Source organism: Salmo salar, chromosome ssa05 (assembly GCF_905237065.1).
Source record: "Salmo salar chromosome ssa05, Ssal_v3.1, whole genome shotgun sequence".
Lineage (NCBI taxonomy): Eukaryota > Metazoa > Chordata > Actinopteri > Salmoniformes > Salmonidae > Salmo > Salmo salar.
The window spans coordinates 59,159,118-59,172,950 of NC_059446.1; the positions used below are offsets into that span (position 1 = coordinate 59,159,118).

General features: G+C 43.0%; 1 protein-coding gene across 3 annotated transcripts; it reads left to right on the forward strand.

The window, feature by feature from the left end:
- Positions 1 to 780: 780 nt before the first annotated feature.
- LOC106605312 (nestin) lies at positions 781 to 12,747 on the forward strand. Of its 3 annotated transcripts, XM_014200795.2 has the most exons (6): positions 781 to 1,800; positions 2,693 to 2,817; positions 4,406 to 4,479; positions 5,156 to 8,209; positions 8,927 to 8,971; positions 9,332 to 12,747. In XM_014200795.2, exons 1-6 carry the CDS (start codon positions 985 to 987, stop codon positions 11,338 to 11,340), a joined length of 6,123 nt encoding a protein of 2,040 aa, XP_014056270.2. In that variant the 5' UTR covers positions 781 to 984; the 3' UTR covers positions 11,341 to 12,747. The 3 variants fall into 3 exon arrangements, with proteins under 3 accessions (XP_014056270.2, XP_045574392.1, XP_014056267.2); XM_045718436.1 differs by having other exon boundaries at positions 5,156 to 9,409; positions 9,455 to 12,747; XM_014200792.2 differs by having other exon boundaries at positions 5,156 to 12,747.
- Positions 12,748 to 13,833: the final 1,086 nt, after the last annotated feature.

Consider the following 13,833-nt stretch of genomic DNA (forward strand, 5'->3'; position numbering starts at 1 on the left):
CCCTGACTTGCTAAGACTTCAGAACATGTAGTAATGTGTTTCTCATTTGTCTGTAATTAATTTCCCATATGTCTGCAATAGATCTTCAGGACACTACTGAGCCAGAGGGGTTGGGTTAAATGCGGAAGACACATTTCAGTTGTACAACTGACTAGGTAGCCCCCTTTCCCTTTCCCAACCATAGGATCAAGGTTGAATGGAAGTGGACTTGTTACTGTATGGATGTGGGGCTGCTGCAATGTTGAAATACTGTCACCAGAGGGTAGTAGTGAGGTCAAAATGGATCTGAGAAGTGGATAGATAACTTTTTTAAATAAAACAATTATCCTATTAGATTTATTTAGCCTATCATTTCTCAACATGTGTGACAATCAGAGTTGTTTTAGTACAAATACAAATGTTTCCTCTAGGCTTCCTGTCAAGTCTCTTCATTTACAGTGCTGTATTAGAGTATTGTATTCATGCTATGGTATTTAGCCTTACTACATTCAGTAGTCTAACAATTACACATATGTTTTTTTATCTGAAAAAAATGGTGTAAAGAAATACATGATTTCATAAATAACAACTGAATATGTACTTGTAGAGAGATAACAGAAATCATTCAATCAAAATGTGAATTTCTCCCAGTGAATAAGAAAAAGACATTCCCAGCAGTGCTAGAGTTAACCCCCAAATGACATCATTGCTCACTCCCACCTCCCTCTCTTCCCTCCTCTCCATCCCTCCTCCCCTGTCTTCCCCTCTGCCCTCCCCCTGCATTCATTCCAGTATGAAAGGAGAGTATCTCACCAGCGGTCACACTCCAGGAGGCAAGCAGCCTCACAGCACATTCTGACCCTCACACACAGGCTTGGAGAGAGAGAGACCGAATCAGCACCTCACACACATTGACAGAAACTGCTCGCTCCAGAGTGAGGCCCTCTTTACTTTAAAACATTTGAATTACTCAACCAGCATTACTATCTGTCCTCTCTCTCTGACATGGAGCTCCACCGCCTCCGGCACCACCACAGCCACCGGACCGACGACAAGCTCCAGATGCTGAACCTCAACCAACGCCTGGAGACCTACCTGGGCCGAGTGAGGCTGCTGGAGGAGGAGAACAAGCTACTATGCCAGGAGATCCAGGCCCTGAGGGGCAGCGGCCAGGGGGGGCGGATGGGCCTGGAGGACAAGCTGAGCCTGGCCAGGCAAGAGGTAGAGGAAGCCTGGAGGGAGAAGGATCGGGTGGAGCTGGAGCTAGGGAGCCTGGGTGAAGAGCTCCAAGTCCTGGGGCTGCAGAGACAGTGGGTGGCGGACGCCCATGGGGAGGTGAAGAAGAAGCTGGCAGACAGCAGGAAGCAGATGGAGGAGGAGAGGAGGGCTCAGATCTGGTTACGAGAGAAGGTGAGCCAGCTAGAGAAACAAATCCAGTTCCAGATACAAACCCACCAGGAAGATGTTGCCGGCTTCCAGGCTACACTAATCCATGTCAGACCTGCACTGCCACCCCCTCCACCCCAAACGGGCACCCAGCTGCCCAGCCTCCAGGAGCTGGGTGAGGAGTACTCCCAGATGGCTGTCAGGGCGTGGCATGAGGCGGCCATGGTGTTTCAGGGCCAGGTGGACAGCCTGGACGAGTCTCTAAACCAGGCCAGAACCCGGTTGGCCCAGGTGGGCCAGGAGAAGATTGAGAGCCAGCTGAAACTTCAGGCCCTGGAGAATGAGCTGCAATCAGCCCAGGATAAAAGGCAGTATCTGGAGAGGAGTGTGGCCAAACAAAGAGACAGGCAGAGGCAAGAGATACAAAACCTGCAGGTAAGAACAATTAAAGTAGCCGACCCTGGTCTTTGGTGTGGGCGTATTTATGGGTGTGGGTTTATTCATGTCAATATCTCATAGGTAACTTTGTTAAGTGTCCTTTACTAATTCAATCATATAACAGTATCAATTTGATTATTTAGAACTCCTGTTCACCTGAACTGAGACTGAAGCCATAAAAGTGAGATTCCTAACCATACTATTAAATTCCATATTGAGTGACGCTTTAATAATCATGCATTATTTAAAACGTCTTGAGTGTGTTGTCTGAATGTGACTGCTGTCTGGGATTTAGGACCTTCAAATGATTTCAGTCCAAAGACAAATTACAATGTGCTTGTTGTGTATCTTGCCAGTTAATCGAGACAGCTAAAGCTGCTTCCAGTTGAGCAAACCAGAGCAAAACCAAGTTTTTCAAATGTCAGTCATAGCAGAACATTTTTCCAAATGGACATGGCCCAAAATAAAAACAGGAACAATATGGTAATTTTAGGAAAACAAGGTGTTTTTGTCCAAATGAGTCTGATATCTATGAAGTAGAAACATACCAACGCAGTATCTCTGAGAAGGCTTATATTGTGCTCCCTTTCATTTTAAATGCTAATGAAATGTTTGGACAGAAACAGCATGTTTGACTCGGCCTAGGCTGGGGCTCTGGGAATTACTTCCAGGTCATCATTTGTCCAGAAAGGTTAAAAATCCACACTGGGGCCCAACCATAAGATGCAGGGAAGACAACATTGAGCATTCTATGTTCTATGCTGGGCATAAGCTCTTGCCATGGGACCAGGAACCATAATTCGGTGCCTTCAATACCTGTTCATGTGCTATGGTTGGATAACATCAATGCCATTTCCAATAAATTCTCTTCCCTTTTCCTGTTCCACAGGCCCATCTGGATGTGTTGGAGATGGAGAAGGGGGCGCTGGGAAATCAGATTGACACTCTCCTGACAGAAAGTAGGGGTCTGCTGCAGCTGAAGATGTCTCTAGGCATGGAGGTGGCCACATACAGGTACGGTACATGTCACAGTACCTCTCTCATCATACCTTTAGCACGAAACTATAGACATTTTGGGCCAAATGCTAAAGGGTAACTAGTAAATCATGCATTGATGTCAATTGGAGCTTTGCTTGAAAACATTACTTGTATACAAGGATCTCAAGTTGGACTTCAGTCTCAAACATACAAGGAAAACAAGTTAGTTATCTTCAAAGTATGTTGATGGCCATCCATCCAGTTATTTTACTTATCAACTGTAGAGAGGGAAAGGAGACGAGGGGAGGAAGCCATGAAAGACCATTGGCACACAGCCAAAGGTGATAAGAGGTAGTGTCATTTTTTATGTAAGAGAGGCGTGGGAAGGTTTAAATAAAAGTGTCACCTCAAGTTGCTTTGAACATGCTCTGATGAAGGCGGCAACAGCTGAAAAAGCGACACCGAGCCCACGTATGTTTGATGTCTGCAAAAAAAAAGCCTGTCGATCAGAATATGAACATTGAGGCAAATGTCCCAATCATCCCATCTTCACTACTATCTTCCCCTTCTTTTCCAAACATGTTCTTTTTCTTTTTACTTTTCTACCGATTTGTGAGAAAGCCATCATTATTAGCCCCATGTCCATGCTGATTTAGATGTCTAGTATTATCACATTCAAAAATGGCTTTTCAACTGGAAGTTCAGACTGAGCCCCATCACCCCTCCCCATGTGAGAATGTGGAACAATATGTAGATGTCCAAGGCCTGTTGTCCAATAGGGCTCAGCCGTCTGGCCCAAAGGTCATCCCCTTGAAAAGGCCAGTCTCAGCTGTCTTGAGCAGGGTAACTTTATATGGGCCTCTATAGTGGCGCCTTTCTCTTTCCCTTGGTCTCTTCCCACTCCATAGTGACCCCAAGGTATCAGCAGGGAATGACCAGCGTATGAGCTACGGGAGGGAGTCTAGAGGAACAGGAATAAGAGGCAGGGGGAGAAGGAGAGAGCAAGTCTCAAAGAGATTTATTAAATGCATCAAATTCTTATTATCGGTACCTATACAGTACATCCCAACACGCAATAGAACACATTGAGCAACACTTGCAGTGTAATTCTGCGATCATATTGGGATATTCATGTGCACCCGTTTATAAGTATTTCTAAGTATTGTTTCATTAGAGATGCTGGTTTGAATGTGTGTTGGAATGGGCATGGTCCATATCTGTGAATACAAATTGTATTACTTCTGCTTGGGCTAATCAGAATGTCAGGCCGTGCATGCCTGTATTTTAGGCTGTGAGTATGTGAGAGGGGGAATTGAAGGCAGTGGTATGCACAGCAGATGGCTCGTCAATGACAATGTCGTCCCCACATTTCCATAACAACAGATCTCATGTTGGCAACAAAAGCCCTCCCACTTCACTCCTCTCACCCCACCCTATGACACATCATTTCAGAATACCCCCCTAGTGTGACCAAAGTAAAAAAAAAGGTTATTCGTCACATTAGTATTCAAGCTGCTTCTAACCAGGACATAAGATTTTCTAGATAGTGTTGAAAAAGAATATTACATCACTTTCCCTTTATGAATCCTTCTCTCGTTTGTCTGTGTCTGCTCTTTTCCTTCAGAGCATTACTGGACAATGAAAATCTGAAGGGGGATTTCTCTTCAACAAATCAGCTAAGGAGCACCTACATCTCTGGTAAATGATCACTTCATACAGGAATCAACCAGCTAGATCAGTGACTGTGTTGTAGTACAACATGATATTGATAGGTGTCAAAGCCAACACCTCCATGACATGTACTCCTGTTACTGTATAAATGTTTCTGTAAACCAAAAGGCATCTTCCTCATACTTCCTCATACTTCCTCATACTGGGCGAGTCCTGACTCTGTATTGTACCGTGTATATATTCACATTAGACAAAAACGAGTGGGGGATGGTGTGGGTTGGTTAGGGGGCTGAGCTAGGCGCTTTGTGCTCTGTAACGCAAGCTACCTAGAGTCCCCAAAGGTTATTGAGCCATATGGCTTTGCTTTCCGGTAATTCAGACTGGAGGGGAAGGATGTCATGATCAATATCTCTCCATTACTGTCTAACCTCTGTTCAGGAGAACATGTCTCCTAATATTGACTTTGGGATGGGGTTTCGAGATCCCTGTCAACCTAAGATAAAACTGAAGACATTTTGGAATAGACAGAGATTGTAAGACAAAAAGCAATCAAAGCATTGGTGAATGTTTCCTGGTATTGTCAAGATTGTCAGTGTCATTTCAACCTTATTGATGTCTATCTACGATAGTCCCTGGCCTGTGGCCTACCCAGTACCATTATGTATGGTGTACCTATTCAATAATCTTCCTATGTCATTCACAGATGGAGTGCCCAGCTCTCGAGGGGCTAAGCAAAGCTTCCAGTCACAGCAGGCTACCAGTCATATGATCAGGCCCATCTCTACCATCCATAGAGCAAGCCCACGATCCAATGTAACAATGATGTCCGCATCACCAATCTGGACTCAAAATCGGGTAACCCTGAACGAAACACCCAAGAGTTGTCGAAAGACAGAAGAAGAGCATATTGACTTTGGCGTAGGGTCCAACCACCAGGTAAGTTGTTCACCACCTTACCCCGAAGTACCACAGGACGGAATTTCAGTCGACCACTTCAGACCTCAAGATGTCCATAAAGAAGTCAACCATGCGGAGCCTCTCTCACCTCCCACAGCAGGAGCTGATGTTGTATCTTGGCTTGGATCTGACCATAAGGAACAATCCATGTGGGATATGGAAAAGGAGGAAGAGGATCAGAACACAGTCAGAACCTGGTTTGCTGAAGAGAAACCCGTTCTGGAATCTGCCATGAGTCACCAGGTTGAGACCAGCTTCAGTATGCCAACTGTGTTCAGCACTGATGCTCAAGAGCTCCTCAGCCCTTCAGTGAGCTATGAGAGAGCAGGTTTGGTGACAGGGGCACATTATGCTTTCTCAGCGAATGATGATAATGATTTACCTTTTGAAATGTCTTTTGAAAAAGAGGAACCTCTACTAGATATGCCTTACGGTCCCATGAATGCATCGGAGGAAAGAGATCTTGAAACAGCAAGTAAAGATGCTGAATGGGCGGGAAATGAAGGCTTGGAATCTGAAACTGCATCAGTGCTAAAACAAGCATTTGAGACCTTCACAAGCAGTCAAGCTTTTGAGTATGGAGCTGGGAAAAGTTACAACAAGCCAATAGAGTTCAACCAAGAGGACAATATGTCATATGAATCTTCTCAAGCCTCCCACGGTTTAGAAGAGGCATTTCGCCATGTTAAAAGAGTGGAGGAAGATGTTATTAATCTCCCAAAAGAGGATGAAAATGATATGTCTAACAAACATGAGGAGCAATTGGAAGATGAATTGCACCCCTATGGGTATGATAAGGATAATTGTGAAAGATTGGGAGGATTCAATAAGGAAAATGATATGACAGAAAGAATCGACGAGTTCAACCATGAGAATATTATTAATCTCACAAAAGAGGATGATGAAAATGATATGTCTAACAAAGATGAAGATCAATTGGAACATGAATTGCGCCCCTATGGGTATGGTAAGGATAATTGGGAGATATTGGGAGGATTCAATAAGGAAAATGATATGACAGAAAGAATCGATAAGTTCAACCAAGAGGAGATTATCTCATATGAATCTGATCAAGCTTCTCACTGGTCAGAAGAGGTATTTCACCATGTTGAAAGAGTGGTGGAAGGTGATATACATTTCAGAAAAGGGGATGATGAAAATGATATGTCAAACAAACGTGAGGAACAAAATGCACTGAACCCCAATGGGGATGTAAAGGATGAATGGGATAGAGTGGAAGGGTACAATGAAGAGAATGGAATTGGAGAAAGAATGGATGATTGGAAAGAAGGAAAGTATCATATGAAAGAGGAAGAGATGTGGAATAACAGAGAAACCCAACCCAATCGGTCTGATCAAGAGGATATACCTTCAAATGTAGAGAAACTGAATCAATTCGAGCAAGAGCATATACCTTCAGGCGGAGAGAAACTGAATCAGTCTGAGCAAAGGTATATCAATTCAAACGGAGAGAAACTGAATCAATCTGAGCAAGAGCATATACCTTCAGGTGGAGAGAAACTGAATATATCTGACAATGACAAAGAGGATCATGAGGCAAACCTCTGTCAAAATAATTCTGTTTCATGGAGGGCTGAGCTAGAAGGCGACAGCTATGCTCAGGACAACACACTAGCCGACACACACCCCCTGATCCGTTACAAGAGTGACGAGACGGATGTCAACACTCAGGCTTCACACATGGGCGAAAGTGACTCCAGTGATGGTGAAGAGGACAGGGAGGTTTGCCAGACAGGAACAGACACCTGGGGCGAAGGCAAGTCCAAACAGTTTGACACCATGGAGTATCTGTATGAAGAGTCAGAAGTGGATGTCATAGATCAGGAAAGTAACATGGGCTCCACTCACCAAGAGGACATGGATGCTAGCCAAACAAAGGAGCATGCTAAACAGGAGAACGATGAGGAGAATGCTGGCGATCAGTTGATTCAGAAGGCAGAAGAGGAGCAATCTTATGAGGAACTTACAGAACCTGGAGAGTACTCCATGGTGTGCTCTGATGAGGACTATAATGAAGAAACAATTGATAGATTGGTGGAGCAAGAGTTAGAGAATTTATCTATATCCAGTTACAGTGAACACTTTACTGGGCAGATGATTGAGAGCGAGTCAGTACTGAGTCTTCAAATTGAGTCTCACACTGAACTTTCCCAGACACAAGACATATTATACAGTGAGGAGGTAGAGCAGATACACTCAGAGAGACTGAATCAATCTGAACAAGAGTATATACCCTCAGGCGGAGAGAAACTGAATCTATATGAGCAAGAACACATACCCTCAGACAGAGAGAAATTGAATCAATCTGAGTCAGAGTACACAACTTCAGGCGGAGAGAAACTGAATCTATATGTGCAAGAACACACACCCTCAGACGGAGAGAAACTGAATCAATCTGAACAAAAGTATATACCTTCAGGCGGAGAAAAAGTGAATCAATCCGAGCCAGAGTATATCATTTCAGGCGGAGAGAAATTGAATCAATCCGAGGCAGAGTACATAACTTCAGGCGGAGAGAAACTGAATCTATATGCGCAAGAATACCTACCCTCAGATGGAGAGAAAATGAATCCATCCGTGCCAGAGCATATACCTTCAAACGGAGAGAAACTGAATCAATCTGAACAAGAGAATATACCTTCAGGCGGAGAAAAACTGAATCAATCCGAGGCAGAGAATATACCTTCAAATGGAGAGAAACCGAATCAATCTCAGCAAGAAAATATACCTTTAGGTGGAGAGAAACTGAACCAATCTGAACAAGAGAATTTACCTTCAGGCGGAGAGAAACTGAATCAATCCGAGCAAGAGAATATACATTTAGGCGGAGAGAAACTGAATCAATCTGAACAAGAGAATTTACCTTCAGGCGGAGAGAAACTGAATCAATCTGAACAAGAGAATTTACCTTTAGGCGGAGAGAAACTGAATCAATCCGAGCCAGAGTACATAACTTCAGGCGGAGAGAAACTTAATCTATATGCGCAAGAACACACACCCTCAGACAGAGAGAAAATGAATCAATCTGAGCAAGAGAATATACCCTCAGGCGGAGAAAAACTGAATCAATCTGAGGCAGACTATATAACTTCAGGCGGAGAGACACTGAATGTAAAGGCACAACACATACCGTCAGACGGAGAGAAACTGAATCAATCCGAGCAAGAGAATATACATTTAGGCGGAGAGAAACTGAATCAATCCGAGCCAGAGTACATAACTTCAGGTGGAGAGAAACTGAATCAATCCGAGCAAGAGAATATACCTTCAGGCGGAGAGAAACTGAATCAATCCGAGCAAGAGAATATACCTTCAGGCGGAGAGAAACTGAATCAATCCGAGCAAGAGAATATACCTTCAGGCGGAGAGAAACTGAATCAATCCGAGCCAGAGTACATAACTTCAGGTGGAGAGAAACTGAATCAATCCGAGCAAGAGAATATACCTTCCAACAGAGAGAAAATGAATCCATCTGAGCCAGAGTACACAACTTCAGGCGGAGAGACACTGGATATATGTGAGCAAGAACATATACCCTCAGATGGAGAGAAAATAAATCAACCCGATTCAGAGCATATACCTTCAAATGGAGAGAAACTAAATGTATATGTGCAAGAACACATACCATCAGACGGAGAGAATCTGAATCAATCTGAACAAGAGAATATACCTTCAGGCGGAGAAAAACTGAATCAATCCGAGGCAGAGAATATAATTTCAGGCGGAGAGAAACTGAATGTACATGCGCAAGAATACCTACCCTCAGATGGAGAGAAAATGAATCCATCCGAGCCAGAGCATATACCTTCAAACGGAGAGAAACTGAATCAATCTGAACAAGAGAATTTACCTTCAGGCGGAGAGACACTGGATATATGTGAGCAAGAACATATACCCTCAGATGGAGAGAAAATGTATAAATCTGAGCCAGAGCATATACTTTCAAACGGAGAGAAACTGAATCAATCGGAGCAAGAAAATATACCTTTAGGTGGAAAGAAACTGAATCAATCGGAGCAAGAAAATATACCTTTAGGTGGAAAGAAACTGAATCAATCGGAGCAAGAAAATATACCTTTAGGTGGAAAGAAACTGAATCAATCGGAGCAAGAAAATATACCTTTAGGTGGAAAGAAACTGAATCAATCTGAACAAGAGAATTTACCTTCAGCCGGAGAGAATCTGAATCAATCTGAACAAGAGAATTTACCTTCAGGCGGAGAGAAACTGAATCAATCCGAGGCAGAGGATATAACTTCAGGCGGAGAGACACTGAATGTAAATGCACAAGAACACATACCCTCAGACAGAGAGAAACTGAATCAATCAGAGCCAGAGTACATACCTTCAGGCAGAGAGAAACTGAATCTATATGAGCAAGAACACATACCCTCAGACAGAGAGAAAATGAATCCATCCGAGCCAGAGTATACAACTTCAGGCGGAGAGAAACTGAACCAATCCGAGCAAGAGAATATACCTTTAGGCAGAGAGAAACTGAATCAATCAGAGCCAGAGTACATACCTTCAGGCGGAGAGAAACTAAATCTATATGAGCAAGAACACACACCCTCAGACAGAGAGAAACTGAATCAATCTGAACAAGAGTATGTAATTTCAGGCGGAGAGAAACTGAATCAATCCGAGACAGAGGATATAACTTCAGGCGGAGAGAAACTGAATCAATCTGAAGAGCAGTACATACCTTCAGGCGGAGAGAAACTGAATCAGTTTGAGCAAGAGTGTTTACCTTCAGGTGGAGAGAAACTGAATCTATCCGAGCAACAGAATATACCTTTAGGCAGCGAGAAACTGAATCAATCTGAGCCAGAGTATATAACTTCAGGTGAATACAAACTGAGTCTATATGAGCAAGAACATATACCCTCAGACAGAGAGAAAATGAATCAATCCGATCCCGAGTATATACCTTCAGGCGGCGAGAAACTGAATCAGTCTGAGCAAGAGTGTATTTCCTCAGAGGTTAGGTATTCGGTGCATTCTAGGATTCTAATGACATCTGAACACACATCTCTTAGAGAAAGTTCAGTAGAAATATCCAAAGAAGAATCTTTGGCTCAAGATAAGGAATTCAGTGGGGGACTGGGAACTGAAGCTGTACCAGACAAAATAGAAGGACAGGATCACCAGAACCTTTATATGCTGACTCATGCAGACTTCACTGAAAGCCATTCTATCTACAGCAGTTTAAACAGCAGGCCTGAGAGTCAAACCAACATGAACAACTTGGATATAGAAGAGTCTAACAGCACAGATGATGAGTCGCCAAATGCAAGCCAGTATTTGCAACCTGTCACCAAAGCAAATCTAACTGCAGATCAGGAAGACTTGTTAGATGTGGCGGTCTCTCACTATGAGAATTGCAATACTCTTATTGAACATTCTGCAGAGGAGGTCACTAGCTATCAGGCAAGTAATGAATGTCTTCAGACAGATGAATGGGAAGTCTTAGAAAGTCCAAACAAACACCTAGCATCTAGAGATCCTTTTGCAGGTCACAAGAGAGACTCCGAAAGATCCTCCAAAACTGACAGCGAAGGCCAGGACCTCCACAGCTTCCTCAGCTCTGGTGTACACAACAACTTCTGGGGTTCCAATCTGGAGACAGGAGCCTCCTATCAACCGGATGAGCCGTATGACCATGTGACCGAACTACCCAATCAGAACCTAGCCTTGGCTGACAACCTATCCTGGGTGGATTTGGAGAATCCACAGGCAGCTAATTGGAACACAAAGATGGACAGCGACACACCTAAAGCTTCCACCCTTGGAGAAGAGGACAAACAGATGCCCTCACAGGTGAAGCAGCTGGTGTGTAGAGATGTGGTAGAGGGTGTGAATGTTACTTCTGAAGATGAGGGAGACTCCTGGTCATATGGGGAAGAATAGTAACAATTTCAGCATGGTTTCTATAAGGAGTAAAGTAGAAGTAACAAGTGTTACTGAGAGTGTAAAACTATTTACATTTTACAGGTTTTGAATTTGAGCATTGATTCACATTGATCATCACAGTCGAAAGTAAATGAAACGATAATTTCATCCAAACATGAATGTACTGTCATAGAATGTCATGACAATTCAGTGCTACCCGGGACCCTTGGGATGTCCCTACCTTAAACCCTAACTATAACCATATTCCTTACCTACACCATTTAAAATGTCAACTTCAATGGGGTAGGGACGTCCCAAGGATGCGAGATAGCACAGACCGTCAAATATTTATGCTGTTTTCAAAAACCAAAGTTGTGTTTTGGTGCACACCCTGCTGACACTAACCACCAGTGTACCTACTCCATTTCAAGACATTGAGGGCCATTTTTTGTACGTTTTACAAATTGATGTTTGAATAGCATTTGTTTTGGTTTGCCCATCCCCCCCTTTGAAGAACAAAAGTAACTTAATTAAAAACCAAAGAAAGGACATTTGAAAGTCAAAGCATTCTGAACTGCCATTAATTGATAGTTGATTTGATTGCACTGATTGAAGGAAATCAATTAGAGCAAAAGTGAGAACCAAGGTATTTCATTGCACAAGACCTGGGAGCTTGTTTTTTCTAGTCGAAACTTTTATCTTAACATCTTAAGTCCATTTGATAAGGACTCCAGTTGATATATACAGTGCCTTCAGAAAGTATTCATACCCCTTGACTTAAGTAGTTGAGTAATTATTATTTCTGATTATAATTTGATATTTCAACTCACACACTACAAGCAGCAAATCAAATCAAATTGTATTAGTCACATGCGCCGAATACAACAGGTGTAGACCTTACAGTGAAACGCTTACTTACGAGCCCTAACCGACAGTGCCTGTTTAAAAAAATACGGATAAGAATAAGAGATAAAAGTAACAAGTAATTAAAGAGGAGCAGTAAAAAATAGCGATATATACAGGGGGGTGCCGGTACAGAGTCAATGTGCGGGGGCACCAGTTAGTTGAGGTAGTATGTACATGTAGGTAGAGTTAATTAAAGTGATTGTGCATCGATGACAGCAGAGAGTGGCAGTGGTGTGGAGAGGGGGGGCAATGTGAATAGTCTGGGTAGCCATTTGACTAGATGTTCAGCAGTGCATGGTTTGAAATCCTAGAAGAACAGTTTGCCTTCATTTTATTAAAGCATTTCACAATGCAGTGTCACAACGTACAACTAACATACAATGAAACAACACGGTACCATATTAGTTATGCTTTGTTCACGATTACGGCAAAATAAACTTGTTGTTTTTTGGCTTGTGTTCTCTCTGTAGAAATGCACAAAAAAAACATACATGGAAAAATAAAACAAATTGACAAATATGTTTATCATTTTATTTTTGCTTAAGAACTTTGTATGACTTATTTCATGATACAGCTTTGATATTACTCTACATTGAAATATTTTTTATTTATTTAACTAGACAAGTCAGTTAAGAAACCGTCAGCTATTTTACAATGACGGTCTATTATCCAGTAGTCTCTTCTGATAGAGGAAAGACCAGTGCACAACGGGTTCTGAGAATAATTATCCAGTGTCTGTTGAAATCTGGATGAAGCTCAGAGGAAAGTATACCCTTAGAACAGGCCAAGAAAACAGCTGGCTCCTTCCTCTGCATCTATCTGTTTCCTCTGTGTATTACATTAAAGTGAGTGAGACTCAGGGGCGGTGTGGGAGGTGAGATTTGGCACCATCCCAGCTTTACTGACCCCAAAGCAGGCTAGCTAACAAAGCTGCACTGGGCCCTCCATAACAACCATCCCATGGGAAGACCGAGGGATAAAATAGGCAACAAGGAACAATGGGTGACCTCACCTCCTCCTCTTCCCGCCTCACGGCCTTCTTTCCCCCTTTTTTGTCATTCATTAGTCAGTTTTCAGAACAATGTTGGCTATTTTAGCTGCCGGTTGCCTGCTTACTGCCCAAATCTGTGCAATGACTGATTGAATAAAGGGGGAAACCACAGCCATTCACAGAGAGAAAGGCTGAGTGCTGGAATGGCATTACGGCAGCTGTCTGGCATGCTCTTATTCTCTAACGTCTATGGCTCCTACTCAGCCTTATAACTAGCTATGACAATACAACTTTATATATTCAGTTCGGGGAATAAGAATAAACTAACTTGATTACATAGATGATCTACAGTATATGAAATAATATTTATATAAAGAGATGTTGTGGATGGACAAGCTATGTCTATCCCAGGAACACATGCCCAGTGCTATTAATAGATGAATAGTTTCCAGACAAACAGCCAGGATGACCATATCTGATGCAAGAGGCTGAAAGTGCTTGGTCACTATGTCCGGCTGCGACCAGAGGCTCCATTTCGGCTGGGCCATTCTGGCTAAGATGGGGGGGAGGGGCTCAGCTGCAGGGCTGGTGTGTGTGTGTGAATTTGACACAGG